Raw genomic sequence first — 25,912 nt, forward strand, 5'->3', positions numbered from 1 at the left:
AATCAGCTCCACTGCCAGTGGAGCTGGGGGCAGAAACCCCACCGCAGAGATGGACGGTCAGGTGCAAAGTCTGGCACTGCCACGGGCCGTGGGACCACACTGCCTCAGCGTCTGTGTGTATGAGGACCCTTGTGCTTGTGTGAGAGAGCCCAGCCAAGGGGTCCTGTGTCTGTGCATGACAGCAAGCTGGGCCAACGGGTGGGCTTTGTGGGCACGGAGAGGGTCTTTCTCAGACCCCTCGTGGAAGGTTGCTTCTCACACAATGGGGGGGCTGGGGCCCTGTGGCTCTTGGGGCTGAAGCAGAGGATCCAGAGCCCTGAGGGCCATGGGCTTCCTCTGCACGGGGCACGAACAAGGCCATCCTCGCTGTCTTCCAGCTGCCCAGCCAAAACCCTGGCCCCTTGCTTCCAGGGCCAGGCTCAGGTGCCCATCAGCCTCTTCCCAAGAAAGGAGCAGAGAGCAGGTTTGTCCTTCAGGAACAAACCCCTGCCAGGGTGATCCCACGCACATCTCAGGGTGGCGGCAGCTGTGGTGAGGAGGCTCTGTCCTGCCCTGCCTGCTGTCCCCTGCAGTACTCTGGGGCCTCAGTGCGCCCTGGCCTTGCCATCCGGCCCGAGCCCCAGCCCTAAATGTGATCCTGGCTCAGGCTGGGGCTGCCTGGGGGGACAGCTCCGACACACTGAGAATGGATTCTGACCCTGTGTGGGGTCCTCTTCAGCCAGGGCAGAAGGTGCACGTCCAACCCCAGCAGGGACAGTCCCTTGGGGATGAGACCGGCCCAGTGGTCCCCCCAAGCCCGCCCGCCCGGACGCAGACTGTGCATGGGGCGTCTTTATGAAGGGGTTTATTGTTCCGGAACTCAGGTTGCTCACAGTTATTGACAAGGGTACACTGGGTGGGGCTTGTCCGTTTGCTTCGTGGTGTCCGTGTGTATCCGAAGTACAAAAGAGGAAGGCTAAAGGGAGGTATTGCTTTCGGGCGGGAGCGCCTGTCTGCGGGTGAGCCCTCCTGCTTGCACCGCGTGGATCTCACTGTTGCAGGCGTGGAACTTTCTGGGATCGAGATCCAGCCTGTGGTGGAGGTTCAATGTAACAGAAGCATTAAAATGCGGCGGGCAACAGGGCAGGACAGCAGGGGCACGCAGGTGAGACCACCAGCTGCAGCCCTGCCTCCCCCGCCACCCCCAGGTGTGCACCAGGGCACCTGGTGGCCAGCCGGGCCCGCGGTGCCGACAGAAAGGAACGTGAACAGAAGCCGGAGGTGGAGGTGTGCAGGCAGTGCCCGTGGCCTGCTATGTACAAGAGAAAAACCTCTGCAGAGGGGCGCCTCAAGTTTCTTTTTTTTTTTTTGTCATTTTAATAAAAAAAACTCCGCGGTGCCCTGGCCTCCCCCTATCCCTCCCCACAGCTCTTGGACACGAAACCAAGCGCGTCCCCAGCCTGTGCCTGGGCAGAGCGGCCGGCGGTGCCATTCCTACCCACCCCTATGCGGGGGCTGGAGAAGTGTCTACGCAGCAACGAAACGGACCCCCAGAGAGCTAACCGCGTCGTTCTTTTAAATATATATATATGTATGTGCGTATAGAAATAACCGGGGGGGAACTGAAACGCAAATCCGTCCTGCCCAGCGGCTCCCCACCCCCGCTCCCTTTTCCAAAAACAACCAAGAAAAAAAGTCTATAAAAATATCTTGCAGGAATTCTTTAAAGTTTACAGTAGCTTGCCGGCGCTGCGCTCACCGGCCTGCCTCCCTGCCCGCCCGGCCGCCAAGGCCCCACGGCCTGAGACCCCACCCGCCAGTGACATGGAGACAGACAGATAGACGGCAGGAGGGTGCTGCTCTGCCCCTTCCCTGACAGGGAAGAAACTCTGATCAAGAGTGAGCAATACTGGTCAAGCCCGCCTGAAGCACGGCCGCCAGGGAGGAGGATACGGGCCCTGGGTGACGGACGGGCGTCTGGCTGGCGGGGTCCTGGTGGGCAGGTGCCGCCCTCTTCCTGCTCTAGCACCTCCAGGTCTCTTTCTTTCCACCTCTGCCACGAAGATCGTCAAACCAGGTGCCACCTCCAAACCCCAGAACGAGGCAGCAGGAAGATGGGGCGCAGACCAGATGGGGCAGGTGGCTCCGGCACACGCTGGAACAAAGCAACAGTGAACGCGGAGGCGAGGCGGCTCCGGCATGGTGTGGGGGCGGGCCGGGTCTGTCTCTGCTGCTCTGGCACGGTGTGGAGGTGGGGCAGGGTCTGTCTCTGCTGCTCCAGCATGGTGTGGCGGTTGGCTGGGCCTGTCTGCTGCTCCGGCACGGTGAGGTGGGGCAGGTCTGTCTCTGCTGCTTCGGCACTGTGGGCCGTCAGTCCTGCCAGAAGTCTGACTTGGGGCCAGTGGGATGGAGGTGTCCCAGAGCCGGGCTGCCATGTGAGTCAAGCAGAGCCAGGCAGGTGGGCAGGAGGGCAGGTCAGGGCCTCGCCACACAGCCGGCAGCAGCAGGAGAGGAGAGGAGGGAGGGTCCGCAGCAGCTGCCTTCCGTCACAAGTGTCCAGCGTGGAGCAGAGGGTGGCTTCGTGGAGGTGACATGTTAACTTTTCGGGATAATTCCTGGTATCAGAGCGGAAACAAGCGACGGCGTCAGAGACAGACAGAGACAGAGACAGCAAGAGAGGAAGAGGGTGCAGGGCGTGCCGCCCGCCCCTCTCCTTCCTCCCAGGCTCCGAGACAGCAGTCTAGAGGGGCAGAGCCGGCACAGCCGGGTCCACGGGGCGGCAGCGGTGGGCGGGCAGGCGGCGCGGTCAGTGCTGTGCGGGGGGCTAGTGTGGCTAGGGCTGCTTGCGGCGGGTGGCGGGCGGCCCCGTCCTGGCCGCATCCTTGCCCTTCGGGTGCTCGGCGTCTCCTGTGGGGCCGGGGCCGGGGCCGGGGCCGGGGCCGGGGCCGGGGCCGGGGCCAGCGGCCGCCGAGTCACCGAGCAGGCCATGGGCACTGCGCTTGGTGGGCGTGCTGGGGGCCTGGGCCACCTGCCCATTCTCCTCGTCTGAAAAAAGTTGTTTAATTACGTCAAAGAAGTTACTCAATGGGCTGCCTGGGTACACAGAACAAAAGACAAAAAGAAAAAAGAAAGAGGCAGGGAGGGAAGGAGAGAAAGAACACAGAAATGAACAGAGGCCTTGGTGAGAAGGACCAGGGAGGCCAGGGAGGTGGAGGGCGTGTGTGGGGTAGCGGGCAGCAGGAAGCTCGGGGTCCCCAGGCCTCTGAGATGACCACATGGGCACGTGATGAGGCCCCCTGCCCCTCACCGGCAGGCCCCGAAGGCCCTGTCCCCCCAGTCACGTGCCAGGCTCCCTATACCAGCCCCACAGCCAGGCTGACTCCAACCCCCAAGATGGGCAACAAGACCAGGGCCAGCCACGAGCCACGGGGCAGTTGGGACCTCGCCCCACCCAGAGGCAGGAGAGGGCATGGCTGCTAGCCCCCTCAATCCCCCAGGGAAGCGAGGCAGGCAGTTTGGACAGAGGTCAGCACAGACAAAGATGACAAATGGGTGAGCAGGCATGAAGGCAGGGTGGGCGAGGCAGTGGGGGGTGGCCCTGGTCCCAGAGGGAACGTCCTGAGGGTGGGGGGACAGCCCGGGTGGGGCAGCTGCTGCTGTGCTCACTGCCCAGGTGAGCCAGCAGGTGGCTCCTTGGCTCTACTTCCTCTCAGACCCCCCTGAGCACTGAGCAGGGCACACTGGGAGGTTACAACCAGGACTCACCCTGACCAGCCAGGGCCACAGATGGGCCCTCAGGGTGTGGGGACCCCTCCTCTCTGAGGCTTGGGGGTCCCTCTGGGGCCAGACCGGACTTGGGGCATGTGAGCATGTGCACACCTCCAGCATCAAGCCCAGCGGGCGGGTTGGGTGCGTGATGGGGTGATAGGACTTGGAGGGGGGAAGGAGGGTCCTAGGCTGGCAGGGTGGCCCTTGGCACCACCCAGCGGGCGAGTGCGAATTGCTGCCGGTGCCGTGTGAGGCGCGGTGTGCCTGCGTGTGGGGGCGGGGTGCAATACGGTGCGGGCGCTGGTGTGGGAGGTGAGCGTGGGGCTCTTACCGCACTTAGAAAGCCTCCCCTTCAGCATATCCGTACAGTGCGTGGTGTCTGGACGCAGGTGGAGAGAGGAGGGCAGAGCATGAGAACGGCTTCAGGGGCGGGGGGGCGGGGCAGGCGGCAGGCGCGATGTCTCTGTTACCGGCCGTCCACAGGACAAGGCCTGGCCCTGCTTCCCCTCTGGCCCTCTCATTGGGCCCAGGACACAGGCTGAGCTGGGGTCTGCCCTGGCCAAGTCCTCACCTGGGTGCTGCCCCTTCACTCCCTGCTCAGGGTCTCTGTGACTCACCCTGGCACCCCTACCCTCTAGGGCTCCTGCTGGGGGTGGGAGCTGCCCCTCCAGGCCCTTGTGGGGGCTTCAGCAGTGTGGGATGTATCTCCTCTCCTGCTCTCCACCTTCTGCTTGGGGCTTCTCAGCCTCCCCTTGTTGGGCAGGCTGGGGGTGCTGTCGGGAGAGGTCCCCAGTCCCTTGGAGGGCTGTGGGCTGTAGGAGGAGGGTGCTGGGCTGAGCGGGGCCCTGGCTTGGGCTCCCACATCTCTGCACTCCTGGGGAAGGAGGCTGGGGAGACAGGCTCAAGGCCGGGGTGGATCTCAAGGGTCTCCAGGGACAGCAGTTCAGGCTAAACCAGGCTCAGGGCCGGCACGGCATCCCCTGTTTTGGGGAAGAGAGACGGCTGGAGGATGGAGCCCTGCGGACAGGGCCATGTCCACCTTGGTCACTGTGGGGCCCAAGACTTGGGACAGCGGTCCTTGCTGAAGGACGGACGGCCAGACACCACATGGGGTCGGGTTGGGAGTAGGGCCACAGCTGGCCAGGAGCAAAGGAGCCTCATGCCAGGTGGTCACCTCACCCAGAGCCTCCTGAGTAGACGCCAGGTCCAGGCCTCCCTAGACAAGCCCCATCCCTGCCCAGCCTTGCTTCTGACAAGGCTGCCCAGCCTTGCTTCTGACAAGGCTGCCCAGCCTTGCTTCTGACAAGGCTGCCCAGCCTTGCTTCTGACAAGGCTGCCCAGCCTTGCTTCTGACAAGGCTGCCCAGCCTTGCTTCTGACAAGGCTGCCCAGCCTTGCTTCTGACAAGGCTGCCCAGCCTTGCTTCTGACAAGGCTGCCCAGCCTTGCTTCTGACAAGGCTGCCCAGCCTTGCTTCTGACAAGGCTGCCCAGCCTTGCTTCTGACAAGGCTGCCCAGCCTTGCTTCTGACAAGGCTGCCCAGCCTTGCTTCTGACAAGGCTGCCCAGCCTTGCTTCTGACAAGGCTGCCCAGCCTTGCTTCTGACAAGGCTGCCCAGCCTTGCTTCTGACAAGGCTGCCCAGCCTTGCTTCTGACAAGGCTGCCCAGCCTTGCTTCTGACAAGGCTGCCCAGCCTTGCTTCTGACAAGGCTGCCCAGCCTTGCTTCTGACAAGGCTGCCCAGCCTTGCTTCTGACAAGGCTGCCCAGCCTTGCTTCTGACAAGGCTGCCCAGCCTTGCTTCTGACAAGGCTGCCCAGCCTTGCTTCTGACAAGGCTGCCCAGCCTTGCTTCTGACAAGGCTGCCCAGCCTTGCTTCTGACAAGGCTGCCCAGCCTTGCTTCTGACAAGGCTGCCCAGCCTTGCTTCTGACAAGGCTGCCCAGCCTTGCTTCTGACAAGGCTGCCCAGCCTTGCTTCTGACAAGGCTGCCCAGCCTTGCTTCTGACAAGGCTGCCCAGCCTTGCTTCTGACAAGGCTGCCCAGCCTTGCTTCTGACAAGGCTGCCCAGCCTTGCTTCTGACAAGGCTGCCCAGCCTTGCTTCTGACAAGGCTGCCCAGCCTTGCTTCTGACAAGGCTGCCCAGCCTTGCTTCTGACAAGGCTGCCCAGCTCTTCCCAGGGACTGGGAGAGGCCTGGCCAGTCAATGGAGGCCTTAGGAGGCCTCGGGGCCCTGTGAGACTGCCAAAGGCCTGACAGTGGCACCCCGGTGCCCACAGCCCCTGTAGTACTCAGGGCAGTGGCAGCCGGCCTGTGTGTGTCCTTATCCCAGGGCTCCTCCTACCCTGTTAAGTGCTACGCCTGAGCACACTTGAGTCCACCTGAATGTACTTGAGCCCACCTAAGTGCACCTGAGCGCACCTGAGCCCACCTGAGTGCATCTCTCCCAGTCCCCACACCAGACTCCCAGGAGAGTGGGCCCCAGCCCCTGCCTGCAGATGGGGTGATGAGGAGCATGAAGTGTGGGGTGGGTGACGCACACAATGAAACGAGCATGGCTGAAGCAGAGGGTGGACAGGGCAGGGCCCACTCTGGCCCCCAGGACCCCACACAGCAGCACCCGGTAGCCCCTGACGAGCCGCCTCCTGTAACCTGGGCAGCAGGCTCAGTACACTGGGCTTGGGCGCCATCTCGTGTCCCCAAACCCAGCCATGTCCATGCAGACAGATAGGCACCTGTCCTTCTGGCCCTCACTAAAAGGCGTGCACGCACGGTCCCGCAGGCCCGACAGCCTGGTGCCCCTCAATACATAGGGCCCACACATGTGTGCAGCCCTCTCCTCCCAGAAGCTACTTCACGAGCCCTAGGCTCTAGGTCTGGGCCTCCCACAGCTCAGGCCGGGCAGCCCCAAGTGCCCCCTCTGTCCTGCCCAAGGTGGGGCTCCAGCATCAGGAAAAAGACGATCAGAGTGTGGAGCTAGCGTTGGCGTCGGCCCACAGCCCCTGGGGATGCTTCGCGTGGGGCGCCTGAGTGCCGGCAGGCGGGCTCTGAGGCAGGGTGCCGGGCTAGGCTGCACCTGTGGGCGGCTGGCTCAGCAGACGGCGGTCTGGGGCTCAGCCTGTGCAGGGCTGGAGCTGGCACAGGACGTGGCGCAGGCACAGGGCACCTCTCGGGCCAGAGACCTGCCCGCAGCCCTCCCCGCCCAGCGGCAGGGCTGGAACCTTACCTGCCAGCGTCAGAGGCTACTCTCGTAGCTGGTGGCCACCTTCTGGCCCTTAAGCACAGCGCCCCAGCTCAGTCCTGGCGCTGGCGGGGGCGTCTCTACAGTGGACAAGAGGCTCTTTTCAGTCTCGAGCAGCTGAGCCTCACGCCCCTGGGTGTGCAGAGGCCGCCAGGCCCGAAGCAGCCTGAGGGGGCCAGGTCCTCACGCCCCCCCATCGGAGCCACGCCGGCCACAGAGATGCCACGCCGCACCCACTCACCTGACAACTGCTGGACAGATGGCTGGTCGTGTGTGCTTAGCAGCTGGGCCTGGATGGTCTCCACCACCCTCTTGAAGCGCCGGCTGGGGCCTGGGGACAGAGTGGAGGTCACACTGCGCAGGCCGCCTGGGCCCCCACCCGCCGTCGCTGGCCCGCCCGCCCGTCGCTGGCCCACCTGACAAGAGTGTGAAGGTGACGGAGTAGATGCCATTCTCCTTTTGTGCTTCCCCACCCTCCGTGTACGTGATGTCCACCTGGAACTTGACCGGCTTCTGGAACACGGCTGGTCCCCCCGTCGACTTGTACTCGGCCCGGAAACTCGTCTGGGAGATGACACTGTGGCTGAGGCTGGGGATCTGGTGGGAGTGGCAGGCGGGCTGAGTCATGGCCTTGGCTCCAGGCTGGCTCCCCACACCCCCCCAGAGGTGGCCCAGGACAGGCCGGCTCTGCCGTGCACCAGCAGTGCAAGCCCCAAGCCTCAGCTTGCTATCTGAGAAATGGGCACAAGCCAGATGAAAACCAGCAAGGTGGGAGAGAAGAGCACTCAGCCCCCCACCCAAGGCCCCCACCAGCTGAGGGAAACCCTACTCGTTGGCTTCTCGACAGAGAACGAGGTGTGCAGGTGGGGCTCATGATCAAAACCAACCAAACCTGTTCTCGCTGAGTTGGTTCCGACTCATAGTGACCCTATAGAACAGAGTAGAACTGCCCTATAAAGTTTTCAAGGAGCACCTGGTGGATTTGAACTGCTCACCTTTTGGTTAGCAGCTGTAGCCCTTAACCACTACACCACCAGGGTTTCCTTGTGATCAAGGACCCGTACACATCAGGGCGGAGAAGGGAGGGGCGCGCATAGAGGAGCAAGAACAGGTTGTGGGGACATAGGCCCTGAGAGCCAGTGGAGGAACAGGGATAGCAGGCGTTTTCTGTGGGTTAGGGAGTGCAGGCCAGCTTGGGGGTTCTGGATACTGTGGACCCAGGAGTTGTCTGAACCCCGTTTCCGGCTGGTCTGATTAACAGAAGCGTCTGAACAGCCAGCTCAGGCCTGTGCCGTGTGGGCCCTGCTGTGTTCCAGTTACATGGGGGCTTGTGCGGGGAGTTTCACACAGCTGGCAGCAGCTTCTGCCCTTGAGGGCATCACCCCCAGGAGGGGCTCTGCTGCTTGAGAAGCCGCTGCCCCTGGCTCAGCCGCTGCGCTGAGCAAGGCCCCAGTACAGGGCGGACCACAGTGGGGGAGTCCAGAGTGCAAAGATGCCCTGGGGTTACGCATGGGGCATGGGCGCCCTGGTTGGGAGGGAGCCCAGCATGGGATTGTTGTGGCGGGGGAGGTGGCCGAGGGAAGGCTGCGTGGCTGAGGGGACACAGGGCAGGTGTCTGGGGTATGAAGCTCTGCCCCAGTCCCAGCACAGGTTCCATCTTGGGGACTAAAGGTGGGGGGCAGGGGTGGTGGTGGCTCGAGGGATCACAAGGGAGCAGAGGTTGCATGAATGAGCGGAAGCATGCAGCAAGCCTGGCCTGTGTGCTTGAGGGTGGGGAGGGGGCCCGGAGCCAGGGCTGCAGGAGGACCCTCGAGGAGGGTAACAGGGCTCCCAGCCACAAGTAGCAAGGGAGTGAATGTGAGCGAATGTTAACGAGCACAAGTGCATCTCCTTCCAGGGCCTGGGGCCTCCTGGGCTGCCCAGCCAGGCAGTCGTGTGCTTGTTAAATACGTGAACGGTATGGGCCTGAGCATCCCGCCTGTGCCCTGGCGGTGTCCTGAGTCCCCAGGGCCGGGGCTCACCGAGAGGAAGGCGTGCACAATGTCGGCCTTGATGGAGCTGAGCGGCTTGTCCTTGATGACCACAAAGATCTGTTCCTCCTTCTCCAGGTTGATGAAGTTCCCGAACCAGGACTTCTTGGCCAGCCTGGGGGCACGCGGGGAGGGCGGCCGGTTATGCTCAGGGCGGTCCTCAGGGCCCAGGCCCAGCTCTCTGCCTCCCTCTGGGCCCGGCCCCTCCTCCTGCGCACCACAGCTGTGCCTGGGCAGTGCCCTCTGGGGAAGGCGAGAACAAAGGGTGGGGGCTCCCTGCCCTCTTGCCCCCCCCCACCCCCTCCACTGGAGCCGTTGCGTTTGGTGATTCTCTGGGCAGCAGAGATAAGAGAGGCTGCGGCTTCCGAGAGCAGGACCAGGACCCACAGCCCCGCCACCTCTAGGGCACAGAGAGCCCTGGGTGGGCAGGTGGGCTGCGCTGGCCCACTCTTCGGAACACAGAGCTACGTTGTGCCCACCGGCCCCAGCAGAGATCACCTGTGGATGCAGACAGATGCCCCCCGCCCCGGCTGTGTCAGACCTTGCTGGGGGGTCCCAGACTGACCATGTTCCCTGATGACCTGGCAGCGGGTTCCCCGCATGGGGCCTGAGCTGGTTTCAGCCCTAACTCCAGGGATTTACCTTCTTCCTGGGACAGACATCCTGTTCTCCGTTTAGCACAGCAGAGCAGTGTTTATGTCACCCAAGGCTGCTAGGTACTGGCAGCGCCCCCGGCTGCTCTCAGAGAAGAGCCGCCCCTGTTGACCCCACTTCTGTTACCCTCTGGCTGGGCACACCGCCTCCTTCTAGGTCACACCCCATGGCAGGCCCACTTCAGCCATGCTGCTGGTCTCACTGCCCTCCCCAAGCCTGGTACATCCCCCATGGGAGCCCTCCTGCCCTCCCCAAGCCTGGTACATCCCCAGGGAAGCCCTTCTGTCTTTCCCAAGCCCGGAATGTCCCCCGGAGAGCCCTCCTGCCCTCCCCAAGCCTGGTACATCCCCAGGGGAGCCCTCCTGCCCTGTAGAAGCTGGAGACGCCAGCGTGGGAGGCAGGCTCCTGAGATGACCCTGGTCCCCATCTCAGGACTGATGCCCTGTGTGGTCCCCACCCTGAGTGTGGGGGCCTGCGACTCACTTCCAACCCACAGAGCACGTGGTGGTGAGGGTGTCACTTCTGGGTCTGGGTTACCAAAGGTGGTGGCTTCTGTCTGGCTGGCGGACTCTCTCAGTGGTAGTTTTGTTATTCAGCTTTTTACAGGTGTACAACTTATTGACAGCAACTACACTGAGCAGCTTCTCTGTTGTGGTTTGATGAAGCTGACATGCGGGGGCCACAGGGACCTGGACGTGGCTAACAGTCACACTGGACCTTGAGGTGGCGGGCCAGGCCAACACTGATGGCCATCCGTGAGACTGAGCAGTGGCCAGGTGCGCCACTGGGCCCTGATCCAAAGAAACGTGAGCCGTCACTGGGTCTATCTGTTATGCAGCAGCGGAGATGACTTGTACAACCAGGCGGCCTCTGTCTTCTTCCCTCGCAGCTAGGGTGTGGATACATGCCCCAGCTCCCCAGGCAGATGTGCCCTCATGGTGGAGGACAGGAGAGCGTAGCCACGATGTGACGTCTGGGCCTGGTGCTGCAGGGTCTGACGATCGGGGTGTCCTCTCTGAACCATAGTTCTGGCAGTTTTCTTGGCTGGTAAAGTCCCTTGATTCCTGCCCACCACCTGGGCTGGTTCCTTGGCCACCTTGGCCGTTCGTGAGCCACCCGCAGCCTTCCGACCAAGCCCTTCTGCCCGGATCAGCCGACATCTCACACGCCCTGGCATCCTGGCCGAGGAGCACCAATGAGGTCCCCCCGAACCCTGACCGTCCCAATGCTCTCCCAGCGCCCTGCTAGCTTTCGCTCCAGGCACCTGCCCTGTGTCTTACACTCTGGGGGGCAGGCCCCGCCCAACCTGCTCCCCACATCCCATGCCCACATTGGAGCTGGAGCCCAGGTGGTGCTCAGGGATGTCTGCTGACAGGTGGTGGGGTGGTCAGGTGCTTTTGAGAACCATGAGGTGTTTCTGCTTCTCCTCCCTGGAGAAGGACAGAAATAGTCGGAGCTTGATGAGCGGGGCTTCCGTGCTGGGGACCCTGGTTGGGTGGCCCCAGCAGACAGGCCCATGGGGAGCAGTCACAGGGCTGCCAGTGGCCATGGGAGCAACACTGAAGTGAGGAGGAGGCCTTGGGCCACCCCACACCTGTGGACAGGAGCTGGCCAGGCCCCTCAGGAGCAGAACAAGTTCTTGCAGGATCTCAAGGATCAGAACCAAAAGGAGAAAAGGCTGCAGGCAAATCCCACTGGCCTCTACCACTGCAAGGTTTTTTTGTTTTTTAACGTTTTGGAAGAATACAATAATTGTATTCACAAAAGCTTTCGGTAATAGCAGAAAATTGCAATTTAAGGGACCGTCAAGGAGCCCTGATGGCACGATGGTTAAGTGCTTGGCTGCTAACCAAAACATCAGCGGTTCAAATCCACCAGCAACTCCACAGGAGAAAAGACCTGGCAATCTGCTTCCATAAAAATTATGGCCCAGAAAGCCCTATGAGGCAGTTTTGCTCTGTCACGTAATGTCGTTATGGGTTGGAGCTGACTCAACACCACCCAACAACAAGGGACATTCGAAATAGGATTGGGGCAGTGGTGGCTCAGCGGTAAAGTCTTGCCTTCCATACAGGAGACCCGGGTTTGATTCCCGGCCAATCTACCTCATGCCTAGCCACCGCCCGTCTGTCAGCGGAGGCTGGCGTGCTGCTAGGATGCTGAACAGGTTTCAGCAGAGCTTCCAGACTAAGACGGACTAGGAAGAAAAACCTGGCAATCTACTTCTGAAAATCAGCTAACAAAAACCCTACGGATCACAATGGTCCAATCCACAACCAATCATGGGGCTGGTGCAGGACCGGGCGGCATCTCATTCTATTGTGCATGGGGTCCCCATGAGTTGGGGTGGACTCGGTGGCAGCCGGCAACAGCGAGAGCAGGATTGAAACAGTTCCCTGAACCTAGGTCACAGGGCAGGCAACAGGCATGCTCTGCTGGGTGGGATCGCCACGGGGGAGAACCTGAGCGTGTAAGCTCCAGGCTGTAGATGCCGTGCTTGGTGGGCTTGTGTGGAGCAGGCTGCTTCCGCATGGCTCCGACACACTCCTCTCTAAAAAGCTTTTTTTGAATCTCCGTTGCCGCTGCCCCCAGCCCCTGGTAACCACTAGTGATGCTGGTCCGGATGCGTTTGTCTATTCCAGACGTTACCCACGAGCAGGATCTCACACCATCTGTCCTTCTGCGTCTGGTTTTTCCCTCAGCACGTGTTCAAGGTCCACGTATAGCGTGGTGTGTGTCGGCACTTCAGTTCTCTGATGCCCGAGTAACACTCCATCGTGTCGATGGACCACCTCTCATTTGTCCGTCCCCTATGGACAGGCACCTGGGCTGGGTCCACCTCCTGGCCCGCTCTCTCTCAGCTGCAGACGGGTCTCAGCACCGTCTGAGAGCCAGCTGGCTATGGCTGTGGCAGCTCCCCGCCTGCCCTCGCCCCTGCAGCCCCACCCTGCAGCTCCCCAATCCACACCTGTCCCCCTGCCCCGTGTCCATACTGGACTTTTGGCCCTGGCATCATCACCCTCCAGGACACCAACTGACCTACAGAGGCCACTATGGGCGGGGGAGGCTGTGCTCAGCAGTGTCTCTCCAGGATGGGGAACTCTGATCCGCATGACGGCCCCCTGTGGGGATGAGACCCCCCCCCAGCCCTAGAGCGGCCGGGTGTGGGACCCCAGATGGCAGATGCTGACCCCAGAGCAGCCCTGTGTCCCCATCACTGCAGGTCTCCTGTGGCCCTCCTATTCTCCTGCACATTCGGGAGCTGAGGGTGTCAGAAGGCGGCACTGTCTCCTGGCCCATGGCTCCGTCTACACCCGTCTTTGCCGAGGTCACCCTCACTTGTACACTGTCCCTGCTGGGCTCTCTGGGCTCCTCTGTGCCAGTGCTTGGTGGTTCTGTGCTGGTTCTGGGCTTGCTGGTGGTTCTGTGTCCATGCCAGGCAGCTCTCTGCCAGTGTTGGTACTAGGCTTCCTGGGCTCCCTCCTGCTGATGCTGGGTTTCCTGAACAGTTCTGTGCCGGGCTTCCTGGGCAGCTCCTCTTCCGTGCCAGGCTGTCTGTCTGTGCCGGGCTTCCTGGGCAGTGTACCACTTGCTCTTCCTCCTCAGGCAGGACTATGTTTTCACCTTGAGAACTCCCTCCCCTCAGCCCACTGCCGACCCCCGAGGCTCAGGAAGCCGGGGGGCTCTGCTTCTGCCCAGAGAACCCTTCCAGGAAGCCAAATGCAGCAGCCCTATGAGGCAGGTCCCTTCACGCCGAGTGAGTCTGGACAGTGCCACCTCCTGGCTGTGTGTGTGTCCCGAGAAGGAAATGAGAAGGCCTGGCCAGAAGAGCTGGAGGTCAGCACAGCTCTGCCAGCTGGGGTCTGGGGTTCCGGGGTCCACAGCAGGGGTGTGTGTGACAAGCATCAGGAAGTGTGGCTGTGAGGGACCCCCCACGCCACGCACTTCCCTCCCCTCCCCCAGCACCTCCTCTTGCACTCCCCTCACCCACCTTCAGATGACCCCAAGCATCCCACCAGGACCCCCACCAGGACCATGGCTTCTCAGCAGAGACAGGAGCACAGACGTTCCCCCCCTGAGCACCTCCCTCCCACAGCATACCCTGCTGCTCCCCCACCCCCATCATCCCACCAAGCAACAGGGCAGCTGGCCTTGGGGGGAGGTGTCAGGGAGCGACCCAGGAGGGCAGGTAAGGGGCTGTGAAGAGGCACTGCCACCCCTGTTCAGAACCCTCGGCTGACCACTCAGCCCGCACAGTGTAAGCCCACATGCCCCCCTACCCCAGTGAGGCACCCAGGCTCAGCGGACCAGGGGCACTTACTCTGGGGACGACTCCGGGGTCAGGTTAGACATCTCCTCTGGCGTTGGGACTGCACGTGGGACCGGCAGGGAGAGAGAAGCGTGCTGACTGCCAACCCTGCGGGGGCTGACCAAAACACCCACCGGCCCCACCCCCGCACGCTGGGGGTTGACTGGCCCAGAGGCTCCCTCCAGTCCCTGCTGCAGAGCCCGCCCAGTCCAGGCAGAGAGACCCAGTTGCAGGAGCCTGGGGCCATGGAGCTGTCCCGTCCCCGGTGCTGAAGCCTTCTCTGGCCCCTAGGCACAAGCCCCGCTGCGTCCCCTGCGCCCAGTCCGCCGTGCTGTGGTGCCGGTGGGCCCCTAGCCACCGCTGCCCTGACCTTGCGGCTTCCCGACTCTCCACACCACCCCCCACCCCCCGGACTCAGCAGCCGAGGGAGCCTGGGCAGAAGAGTCAAGGGACCGGGAGAGCCTCGCCGCGCCCCTGGAGACCAGCTCTGCTGTGCGCTCACACGGACCCCGGGACGCATGAGCACCGAGGGCGCTGACGACAGCTGGCCCAGGGCCAACAACCAGGACCTGGGGAAGGTGCACGGCCATGGGCCCCGCCCACGCCCCGCCCCGAGCCCCGCCCACCTTGCAGTTTCCGGCGGTGAAAGCGCGGCGAGCCCAGGAAGCTGTTCTTAATGGAGTTGAGCCGCGTCCTCCAGGGCACGCCCCCGACGCTGGGGCTGGACGGTGGCGTGGGGGTGGGCGTGCCCGCCGGGCTCTCCTTTGGCGTGTGGACTGGCGTCCCCTTGGGGGTGGGGAGGGGACTGCCCCTCGGTGAGGGGTGAGGGGTCACCTGTATGGCAGGGACAGATTTGGCATTTGGATCGGTCCTGGGCGGCGGAAGCCGGGCGGGGGCCGGCGGGCCGGGGGGCGGGGCCGGCGGGGGCCCGAGGAGCCCCGCGGCGGCCATGGGGCGCCGAGCCTGGGCGCCGGCCGGGGGCGGGTGGGACCTGGCGCCCTGCAGCGGCCGGTCGGTACGCGCGCCCTTGCACGGCAGGGTCTGAGTCCGGGGGTTAGGCCGCGGGGTCGGTGCTGGGGGGGCGCGTCCGGGCCGTGAGGTGCTCCGACAGGCTGCGGGCTCCGCGGAGGCGGCCAGGGGGCAAGCCAGGAGAGGCGGATCAGGGGTCGGGAGGGGCAAGAGGAATTTCCTAACAGGCTACGGGGGAAGGGAACCACGCGAAGGGGCACGAGGGGGGCCCACGCCGCGAGCAGCCCGCGCGCGCCCGCATGCCCGTGCACCAGCATGCAAACACATAGCCGGAGACCAGAGGAACCCAAGCACAGGGACAAGTGGTGGAGGGAGGGCAGGCGGGGGCGGGTGTGCAACAAAAAACACGAGACACACGAGAAAACAAAACAAAAGAACGTGCAGTTAGCAGAGCTCCACGCGGATGCAGCAACAGCAGCCAGGGGGGCCCCCAGCAGCACGCGCAGGCTGTCCCAGGCCTGGGCAAGGGGTGTGGAGGCCCTGCCTGCCTGTGCGTGGGGGCTGGGCCAGGGATCCCCCGGCGAGGGGAAGTGTCATGGGGTGACGGCACCTGGGGTCCCTTCCCACCCCGCACGCTGAGGGGCTGCTGGGGGTCGGGTCACTCACCCGGGGGCTGCTGAGCGGACTTGTGGAGAGGCCGGAGGAAGCGCCACTGATGGACCGAGACCTGGGGGTATAGGCAGAGAGGCTATGTCAGGGGGAGCGCAGGGCAGCCGTCTCCTGCCTCCTCCCCTCCCAGATGGATCCTCCAGGAGGCCTCAACCCTGACCAAGAGCCCCGAGGCCAACCAGAACCCTGGCCACGCCCCAGTCTCACCAGCACCCGGGGCATACAGGAGCTATTAGAGCCCCCCAAAGCATGGCCAGTCTTGGCTCCCTCCTCCCCCACTCAAAAGCCCAGGATGGACAGAAGGACCCAGGATGAGGCATGGGCTGCTTGTGCACTGGACCCAGGCAGGTCCCGCCCCCCCATGGGCCTTGTCCAGTCCAGGCAGGCCAAACCCTTTCTCCCCAAGCCTGCTGCCCCGAGCTTGGCCCCTGAGCCTGGCCAGGGCCCAAGTCTTCACATCCTGGTGCCCGACCACGTCCACGGCACCCCGCCCCCACCCGAAGCTGCCAACGATGGCCGCCTGAGTCTGTCCCATGAAAGCCTGGGCTGAGCCTGGGCAAGCTGGTGGGCGCCGGCAGGACGGTGGGGCCAGGCACACCCAGACCGGACCTGGGCATGCTGTCCCTCTGCCATGCGAGGAGCAGAAGCAAGTGTCTGCTCACCCCTGGGTGCCAGCACCCGCTGTCCTGAGAGAGGAAGCAGGAGGGGCCACAGCAGCCGTGGGAGAGAAGAGGACAGAGGAGCGTGATCGGCACCACGGGCCGCCCCCACTGCGTCCCGGCCCCCGAATCCACGCCAGAACCCTGGGCCCCTGTGGGCTGCCCAAGGGTGACACCTCTCCCTACCCAACATGCAGGCTGGAGAAGGAGGCAGTGACCCCCGCCCACCCTGCTGCAGATCACAGGGGCCCTCAGCCCTCGGCCAAGCTCCCAATGTAGACCCGGAGGCCAGGAGCCAGCTCAGGGCAGCCGGACCCCATGCGTTGTCTTGAGGGTGGCTGAGTGCCCTGTGGTTTTCCTGTGGGGGCCTGAGAAGAAGCCCCCAGCCGCCCAGGGCCCGAGGCAGGAGCCTGTCACTGACCTCCATGAAACAGAAAAGGAAAGGAGGAAAAGGGGGTAGGAAGTGCCCCCCCCGCCCACCTCTGCCATCTGCCTGGTGGCCCTGGGACTCTAAGCTGTAGGCCCAGGTAGGGAGGGCAATGTGGGGAGCAGGATGAAGAGGGGGTGGGAAACAACCCCCCCTCGCTGTCTGCCTGGTGGCCCTGGGACTCTACGCTGTAGGCGCAGGTGGGAAGGGCAGGGAGGGGGGCAGCAGGCATGGGAGGTAGAGGGAGCTCGGTAGGACCCCACTGCCAGCAGCGGGAGGCCTGCCAGTGGCCGGAGGAGCAGGCATCAGCACCATCGCCCAAGTAAGACCCTTGGTCCCCCTCCTCCCACCCTTCTCAGGAGCCACAGGTCACACTGAACTGCCTGGGCTGCCCTTCAAGATGACCCCAAGACCACAGCCACGCCCCCAAGGGTACTCTGCCATGTGGGGTCCTGGGCAGGGAGAGCCGTACAGGTCTCCAGCCCTGGGCTGTGGGGGCCATGGGGTGGGTGTCCCTCACCCGGGCTGGTCCTCGGCTTCAGCTCTCCTGACCCCAGACCCAAAGCTGTAGGGGGGAGGGGGAGGGGCAGGAAGGGGCCCCGGGCCTAGCCCCCACCATCCGCGTCTGCTGCACCATGCCGGGCAGCAGGACAGCGTCTGTGGGCAGGGAGTGGGGGTGGGTGGGCAGGGTGTGTACCTGTCTTCTTTGCTGAATTGGGGATGGGCCTCAGCGATATCCAGGCTTTTACTGAACACTGCTTTACTGCAGCAGGGACAAAGCGAGAAAACAGAGTTACAACGCAGCCACGCCGGGCAGTCTAGGATGGGCCAGGGCTTTGAGGCTGGGACAGCTGAGAGGGGCAGTGGGGTGGGGGGCAGAGCCCACCTGACCCCAGGCCGGTGGATGGCAAGAGGGAGCTGGGTAGAGAGAGGGCATTGCACGGGGGACCTGTCGGGCAGGGTGGCTGGCCAGGCCTGGAAGATGATCAGCGCTACCATCAGCCCCTGGGCCTCTCCCAGCCCCTGTAGGTGGCCCCTTGTGGCCGTCCATGGGCAGCCAGGGGACCTAGAGCTGCATGTTGTCGAACCAGGAGGAAGCAAAGCAACTCGGGAGGAGCTCTGGTGGGATGGACCAAAACAGAGAGGTTTTCAGGGTGGGCCGTAGCCTAGGGTCAGCCTGCAGCCTGTGGTCTACACCCCGTCTCCAGACCAGTACACATACCCTAGAAGCAATGGGGCCTGGAGACTAGATCAGGGCAGCCAGGGGACTGGTGGTTAGAGGTCACACAGGGGGCCAGGGCCTGGGCAGTGTGGTCTCCTGTCCCCCTGCCCTGAAGCCCCCGGCAGGTGGGTGTGGCAGGGGGTGCCTTTGTGGGGAGGGGCTCAGAACCAGCACTTGACCTGACTGCTGGGGTCCAGTGAGAAGCCCCAGAAAAGGCTCTGGAAATGGAGCTGGGGTCTACAGACCACTACAGGATGGGCCTGGGTCGCTGGGCGGGTGCCTCCTTGGGGCCCACAGGGCCCAAGACAGGCACGAGCCAGAATGCTTCAGGAGGGACCTCCTCCCGGTCCCCTTGTGTCCCTGCCCCATTCTGGGAGCCGAGGGTGGCCTGAGCCATGGCCTGGTTCCCTGGGAAGGGTCTGGGGCCACCTGGACAGGCCTGAGGATCAGGATCCAGCCCAAGGCAGCTGGACCCAGCACTCTTGGCTGTTGTGAGGGTGGTCAGTGCCCTGTGGCTCCCTGAGTTTCCCAACAAATTTCTTAGGGGCAAGCCTGATCCTGCACCCCAGCCCCTGGTACGGGGGTAAGGTAGCGGCTACTGTGTCCTCAGAGTGACTGAAGCCACCGGCCAGGGAGGAGGGCCTGTGCCAACCCAGGTTCACCCGTCCCCAGCCCTGCTCAGAATCCGTCTGGAAGCTCTGTGGGGCAAACACCCTGCCTTCCCCAGTGGGTCTGTCATCACTCCCCCAGCATGCTGTGTTCCACCTGCCCCACACCACGTTAAGTGACCCAGAGGCAGGAATGGCATTGGGGTGGGGGTGGCCCTGCCTGGCCAGCTGCTCTGGATCCCAGGGACACACAGGCCACTCATGGGGTCCAGGCAGAACAGAACTGGTCCAGCCCAGTTCAGTGAAGCTCAGCCTGCCCAACTAGCCAGTCTACCCACCCGGCCCAGCTCAGCCCAGGCCTCCCAGCTCAGCCCAGCTCAGCCCAGGCCTCCCAGCTCAGCCCAGCTCAGCCCAGGCCTCCCAGCTCAGCCCAGCTCAGCCCAGGCCTCCCAGCTCAGCCCAGCTCAGCCCAGGCCTCCCAGCTCAACCCAGCTCAGCCCAGGCCTCCCAACAAAATAGCCACAGCCAGACTAGCCCAGCCCAAGGCTACACTGAATGGCCGAGGCCAGCCCAGTTAAACCCAGCTCAACTCAACCCAGGCCAAAAAAGCAAAGATAGTCCAACTTAGCCCCACTCTGCCTGGCCAGCCCAGTGCAGCCAAGCCCAGCTCAGCCTGACCCTATATACCCCAGCCTTTTTTTTTTTAGCCCAGCCCAGCCCAGCCCAGCCCAGCTAAACCAGGCCAACAAAGCCAAGCACTGACCAGCCTAGCCTAGCCCACCCGGCTCAGCTCGGCCCAACCCTCCAGAGCCATGCCCCTCCATGCTGGCCTTAGTAGACCCCGAGCCAGTGGAGCCCAGCCCAGCCGGTGACCAACTTGGCCGTGGGTGGTACCAGTGCAGACCCAGCCAGGCCTCCCAGGAGCATGTACCTCTGACCGTGCTGGGCCATCTCAATGGCTCTCCGAGCAGGCACGGGGGAGCCGCCATCCGTCACGCTGAGCACCTCCATGGACTTACGCTCCGGCCGCCGCTTGCCGTGCCGGTTCAACATGGGGGAGTCCACACGCTTCCGGGGGGGGTCTGTGCACAGATGGGGATCAGGCCGCACCCTCAGCCTGTGCACCCGGCTCTGGGTGTAGGCAGTGGGCCAGCCACGGACTGCCCCTGGACCTCGTACCTATTTCGTTCCTGGGGGGCAGGTCCTCGTCCTCGTGGCTCGGGTACCGCTCCTTCCGGTCCAGGAGAAGGAAGTAGATCATCTTCTCCTGGTTTTCCCTGCAGCAGAGAGAAAGTCACCAGGGAGGAGGGTGGTGGTGGTGGGTGGGCTCCCAGTTCCCAGGGCCACACCCCAGCTCTCCAGGCCTCTTCCTCCTGACTCTTGGAGGGTCCGCACAGGCAGAAGATGCGGCTTGGCCCCCTTGCTCTATTGCTTTCGGGTCATCCTTGGACATATTCCCCACAGCGGGACCTACCCCCAAGCCCCAGCCCTCCTGGCCAGCCTGACCTGCTGTGGCCCCTCACCTGCAGATGCACTCCCAGACAGCAGGTCCTGCCCCACAGCCCCAGCCCTCCTGGCTCCCTCTGGCCCTTTACCTGCAGACGCACTCCCGGACAACAGGTCCTGCCCCCCACCCCTGGCCACCCTGACCCGCTGTGGCCCCTCACCTGCAGACACACTCCCCAACAGCAGGTCCTGCCCCCGAGCCCCTCCTGGCCAGCCTGACCCACTGTGGCCCCTCACCTGCAGACACACTCCTCAATGGCAGGCCCTGCCCACCACCCCAGCCTGTCCTGTCCTGGTCCTGCGTCTGCAGATTCACTCCCCACAGCGGGTCCTGCCCCCCCACCCCCCCACGTACTCCTCTGACAACAGGTCCTGCAGCAGCTTGTTGCGGTCTCGGAAGCAGCCCAGGGAATGCATGCTGTCCAGCACGTCCGGGTCGAGGTCCTCCAGGCTGGGCAGCGAGCGGATCTGCACCTTGCGGGGGACGGGCTGCTCTGGCTCTGGCTCATTTTTGCCCCCTCTGTGGACGACAGGGTGACGCCATGGTCACTGCCCCCGGGCCCCCACAACTTCTCCACCCCTACCCTGAGGCGGCTGGGGAAGGTGGGAGGCCTGGCCCGGCCCTGGCCTGGGACCCGGGGTCCTGCTGGTCTCCCTGTGCCCGGCCCCTGCGTGCTTCCTGTGTCCTGCCCGTGCTTCCTGTGTCCTGCCCGCACCACTGCAGGCCAGCGAGGGTCCCTCTGAGCACTGCCAGCAGCCCAGGGGGCCAGGACAGGGCCTGCCCTGGGCCAGTGCCCTCCCCCCTTCCTAGCAGGTCCTCTGGCCACAGCAACAGGCAAAGCAAGCTATTAGTGGGTGGAAAAGCTACTTACATATACCATATGTGTTTCTGAATGTGCTCTAGCTACAAGGAAAGAGAAACAGGGAGTTAGTACGGAGGAAGGACAGGAGCCCAAATTAGAAGGTGTAAGGGGGAGGATGGGGCAGGAAGGGGGGAGGAGGCCCCAGAGGGGGAGGAAGGAGAAGGGCAGAGAGGAGAGGAGGGAAGGGGAAGGAGGGTGGGGAGGAGGAGGGAGGAGAATGAGGAGAAGAGAGGGAAGAAGGTGGGAAGGGAGGAGGGTGAGAGGGAGAAGCCTGAAGAGGGGATGGGGTGGGAGAGAGAAGGCTGGGGAGTGGCTGCACTCCCAGAGGCTCCAGGCCAGCATCCCCCAGTGGAGAGGAAAAGCAAACCTAGAGAAGGAAAGGGGTTGGGGGCAGGGCTCCAGGCAGGGCAGGGGCCATAAGGAGGGGAGGGAAGCAGCAGGAGGCAGGAGCACCTCTCCCTGGGGTTGCTGTGCTGCCAGGCCTGGCCTCCCCCTTGGTGGTCCTGGGGGAGAGGCCTGGAGGGAGGAGGGCAGGGAGCAGGAGGGCCTGGTCCACCTGTGTGCAGGGCGGGGGCCAAAATGCAGGTGCAAGCAGGAGGCTCGGAGGGCAGCCCCAGCCACACAGACACATCCTCTCCTCCCTGAACAGGGCCAGCTCAGCTGGGGAGGGGGAAGAGGGCAGCCCCTAAGTGAGCTCCCACATCCCGGAAAGGCCAGCCCACAGGGAGCCCTTAGCCTGTGGCAAATATCCTGGCCCCAGCCTATCTGGCGGGGTGTGAGTGGGGTAAACCCTGCCTTGGTGGCTTCGCTCAAACCCTCCCCCAATGCCCCGCTCACGGCTGTAGGGACTATGGAGGGCTTGCACCAGAACACCACACAGGCAGCCTCATCACACCTGGGCCTTGGATGGTGGACACATGCCTCCCGTGCACACGCAGAGCTCTGGGCATACCTGTGCCACCACCTGTGTATGACCTCCTCTGTAGCAGTGACAGGCATGGGCCTATCACCCTCCTGTGCACACGCACACACACCTGTACATACACACCAGTGCACACATCATGACCCCTGTTCCACAGCCACTGGCACAGACCTGCTCTGTGCACACACTATGCATGCAGAGTGCACACACACGTGCACACATCATGATCCACCTGCTTCCACACTCACAGGGACAGACCTGTTCTGCCCACCTGTGCACTCACACACGTGCACTCACACACCTGTACATGTGCACAGACCTGTACATGTACAACACACGTATACACACACGTACGCACACCTCTGCATGTACAACGCAGCTATACACAGACACGTGCACACATACCTATGCGCACACACACCTATGCAGACACACACGTGCACACACACCTATACACACAGACATGTGCACACACACTTGTGCACCTATCGTGATTCTCCTTCTTCCACACTCAGGCACAGGTCTGCCCTGCCGCCCACCTGTGTACTCACACGTAACTGCACACACACCTGTGTATACGACTGCAAACACGTGCACACATCATGATCTCCCCTGTTCCGCACGAAGAGGCCTGCCCTGCGCCCAGCGGTACACACTTTCACACCCCCAACATTCCCCGCCCCTTGCCCGCAGGCACAGAAGTCCTTTCCCCCGAGGAGGGTGCCTGGGCGAAGGCGCCGGTGACGGTGGCAGTTGCGCTTGTCACCGGGGGGGGGGCCCTGGGAGGCTTCGGAGCGCCGGGAAAGGCTGAGCTGGGTGGGTCGTGTAGGGGAGCGGCAGGCAGGGAGGAGGGCGAGGCAGGAGCGCCCACCGCGGACGGGCCCAGGCTGTGCGCGGGGGCGCAGGAGGGGGCTCCCCGGCGAGGGCCAGGCAGGCCGGGCCGGGGCGGCGCGGTCCCCACGCACCGTGAGGCGCCGCGCCGCGTCCACCTCGATCATACCGCGCAGCAGGCTCTGGCAGTCAGGCGGGATGAAGTGCGGCATGTGGAAGACGCCGCGCTTGACCTTCTCCAGCAGCTGCCGCAGGTTGTCGTCGTCGAAGGGCAGCGCCCCCTGCGGGCGGCGAGGGGAGCGTCAGCGCGGACCGGCCTGCGGGCAGCACCGCGGACAGCTCCGCGCACGGCGGGCCACCGGGGGAGGGGCGGGCCACCGGGGGAGGGGCGGGCCACCGGGGGAGGGGCGGGCGGGGGCGGGGCGGGGCGGGGAGAGGACAGAGACGGGAGGGGGTAGGGGATGGGGAGAAGGCGGGAAGGGAAAGGAGAGGAAAAAAGGGGCCAGGAGGAAGTGAAAAGGTAGGGAAGGGGAAGAAGGGGGCGGAGGAGCGGAGAAGGGGGACGGGGCGGAAGAGTGGGGGGGAAGAAGTGCGATAGAAGAGAGGACCAGGGGGTGGAGGGCGGGGAGGGGGTGGAGGGCGGGGAGGGGGTGGAGGGCGGGGAGGGGGTGGAGGGCGGGCACGGGGCAGGGTGGGGGAAGAAGGAATGCGTGAGGTGCAGAGAGGAAGAGGAAGAGAAAAACAGGACCGGGTGGCACCGGGCGGAGCCTCACCACCAGCAGAGCGAAGAGGATCACGCCGCAGCTCCACACGTCCGCCTTCCGGCCGTCATACTTCTCGCCCTGCGGACGGCAACCGCCAAGTCTTGGCTGGGGCCCAGGGCCCAGCCTGGGGTCTTTGCGGGTGCGGTGGGCTCGGGTGGGGCAGGGCCCTTGAGTGCCCAGGCCGGGGGCGGGGAGGCCCCTTTGGCCGGAGCAGGGCTGGGGCCGCCAGCTACTCACCCGGATAACCTCGGGGCAGGCGTAGTGGGGTGATCTGAAAACAAAAGCAGCAGGTCAGCGGCCGAGGCGCAGGACTCGTTCTCCAGCACCCTCCAGCTTGGGCCTCCGGGCCCACCCCCCGGACCACCTGGGCGGAGACTGACAAGAGGGTGCCTCTTGCTCCCCACAGCCTCCCGAAGCCCCTCCCTGGCCCTGTGCTGCTCTTGCCCATTCCCCAGCCTCCACCTTCCCCCACACGCTCCCCCCGGGCGGATGCGCCAGTGTGGGGCCGCGGGCTGACGTCGAGCCCGCTGACCCCGAGAAGGCCGGCTGCCCAGGATGCACTCAGGGACTCTGGACCAAACTCACCACAACCCAAACCCCCTGCATGCTCGTAGAAGACCATGTCCTGGATGCCTGAGTTGGGGAGGGGGGAGTGGGACGGGAGGGTTCAAGGCTGTCCGCATTCTGCTCAGACCTCTCTTGGGCTGTCCTGGGTCCTAATCCCATGGGGACTGGGTAGGGGCAGGCACAACTGAGAGCAGACACCTGAGGGGGCTTTGCTGAAGGAAGGGCCTGTATGGGGTGGGGGGCTTTGCAAAGGGAGGGGCCTGTACGGAGGGGAGGAGCCTATGTGAGGGGCTGGGGCATGCGTGGAGGAGAGGCCTGCCCTGAGGGGATGGGCCTTCAGGAAGGGAGAAGTCTGCACGGAGCGGGTGCCTACACGCCAGCTCTCACTCCCTAGCAGGGCGAGTAGTGACCTGGGCAGGGTAGCCTTGCAGAACTGGGGAAGAGATCGAGGGTGTCCGGGCTGGCAAGGGCATCCGCCGGGCCCATCTCCCTCCCCCAGCTTCAGAGCCCAGGCTGTGTGCTGGAAGGGGGTCCAAGCCCCAGCTCCAACCCCAGTGAGGTCAGGCTGGCTAGAAGGTGGCCTTTGGCTTCAGGGCCCCATGACTGGGCGGGCAGTAAAGGCCCCAGGGTCTCCCTGGCTGCAAAAGCCACTAGCAGCTTTCTCAATCTGGCTTTGGACACCTCCCGCCCGTCTCGTAGAGGCATCCCCAGGGCTGGGCTGGGAGCTTCGAGCCCCGCAGCCCTGGCCTTGACGGGCGATCCGCGGGAGCAGCAGCACTGGACCGTACGTCCACCTCCTCCTCCCCGGCTGGACCCGGGGTGCAGCACCGGCAGCGGCCAGGAGGGGGAGGCCACGGGTGGCTGCCCATCCACGCGGGCAGACTCCGCAGGTTCTCAGCGGTCAGCCGGCTGGCCCCGGGCAGAGAGCGGGCGCACCCACGCACCCGCAGCTGGTCTCCAGCAGGCTGTCGCCAACCTGCAGCGACGCCATGCCGAAGTCGGCGATGCGGATGTTGTTCTTCTCGTCCAGGAGAAGGTTTTCTGGTTTCAGGTCCCTGTGGCTGGGGAGGAAGGCGGGTTGAAGCTGCGTCACGGGTGGGCGTGTCGGCCTCTCCCTCCGCAGCCCCGGGGCCTCGGAGATGCCCCTTGCCCCAAGGGCCCTGGGCTCAAAGCCTGACTCTAACAGCCCCAGGGCGACCCCCTTCCCTCCCCGCACCATTGCGAGAGCTTGCCTCCCCTTCCCCCAACTCCATATACACAAAGAAGTGGCCAATAGCAGCCCAGCCTGATGATGTCACAGCCAGCCAATCAGAAGTGGCCTGCCGGCGTGGACCGGCTCTACTTTCGGTCTTTTGGGGATGAAACGGGTGCAGGAGCTTTCCTGCCTCCTGGCTCGCCCTGCATTCCCGCGCCCTCCCCAGTGGCTCCGGCTCTCTCCCCGGCCTGGTGGGCCTGCACCCTGCCCTCCTCAGCCTGAAACGCAGGGCTTCTCTGCGCTCCCCCCGCCCGCCTCCCCCGCCTGCCCTGCTGTGGCCCAGGGCCTCACAGAACACCTGACTTGCCCCAAAAGACAGCTGAGGCCCCCAGACACTCGGGAGTGGGTTCCTTGGCCTGGCCTCCTGTAAAAGCTGAGAGGGGGCTCCTGCACCTGGAGAGGGGTCGGGGGGAGGGGCACTGCTCCAAGCAGGCTGGAGGACAGGGTCAGGGTGGGGGGGGGGAGGACAGGTGGCACACCTGGGGGGAAGACAGCACCCGGGAAGGCTGGGGGGACACTGGAGAAGGGAGGGGGCACTTTGGGAGGATGGGGGGTACCTGGAAGGGGGCACTGGGCATCTCACAAATAGTGGGCACCTAGGAGGACGGGCACCTGGGGGCCATCAGGGGATGGGGCATCTGTGGGGGACAAGGAACACCTAGCAGGTAAGGGGG

The 25,912-nt window shown here is 64.2% G+C and overlaps 1 protein-coding gene across 21 annotated transcripts in view; it reads right to left on the reverse strand.

The window, feature by feature from the left end:
• Positions 1 to 1,401: 1,401 nt before the first annotated feature.
• BRSK2 (BR serine/threonine kinase 2) overlaps positions 1,402 to 25,912 on the reverse strand; it is an 82,565-nt gene continuing 58,054 nt past the window's right edge. For 8 of the 21 annotated variants that reach the window (XM_049892855.1, XM_049892864.1, XM_049892865.1 and 5 more), the window contains 18 exons: positions 24,928 to 25,044; positions 23,654 to 23,687; positions 23,426 to 23,494; positions 22,787 to 22,933; positions 20,909 to 20,940; positions 20,392 to 20,556; positions 19,710 to 19,807; positions 19,462 to 19,612; positions 17,398 to 17,463; positions 16,277 to 16,300; positions 15,612 to 15,672; positions 14,603 to 14,810; positions 13,989 to 14,037; positions 9,005 to 9,128; positions 7,400 to 7,580; positions 7,225 to 7,314; positions 4,079 to 4,126; positions 1,402 to 3,024 (listed from right to left, as the gene is read on the reverse strand). In XM_049892855.1, coding sequence (XP_049748812.1) covers positions 2,813 to 3,024; positions 4,079 to 4,126; positions 7,225 to 7,314; positions 7,400 to 7,580; positions 9,005 to 9,128; positions 13,989 to 14,037; positions 14,603 to 14,810; positions 15,612 to 15,672; positions 16,277 to 16,300; positions 17,398 to 17,463; positions 19,462 to 19,612; positions 19,710 to 19,807; positions 20,392 to 20,556; positions 20,909 to 20,940; positions 22,787 to 22,933; positions 23,426 to 23,494; positions 23,654 to 23,687; positions 24,928 to 25,044 — 1,876 coding nt within the window. In that variant the 3' untranslated portion in view covers positions 1,402 to 2,812. Of the gene's footprint in view, positions 3,025 to 4,078; positions 4,127 to 6,968; positions 7,064 to 7,224; positions 7,315 to 7,399; positions 7,581 to 9,004; positions 9,129 to 13,988; positions 14,038 to 14,602; positions 14,811 to 15,611; positions 15,673 to 16,276; positions 16,301 to 17,397; positions 17,464 to 19,461; positions 19,613 to 19,709; positions 19,808 to 20,391; positions 20,557 to 20,908; positions 20,941 to 22,786; positions 22,934 to 23,425; positions 23,495 to 23,653; positions 23,688 to 24,927; positions 25,045 to 25,912 lie in introns of all 21 variants that reach the window. The other 13 variants (XR_007518313.1, XR_007518312.1, XM_049892868.1 and 10 more) reach the window with 13 other exon arrangements.

This window comes from Elephas maximus, chromosome 7 (genome assembly GCF_024166365.1).
Source record: "Elephas maximus indicus isolate mEleMax1 chromosome 7, mEleMax1 primary haplotype, whole genome shotgun sequence".
In the NCBI taxonomy this organism is placed as follows: domain Eukaryota; kingdom Metazoa; phylum Chordata; class Mammalia; order Proboscidea; family Elephantidae; genus Elephas; species Elephas maximus.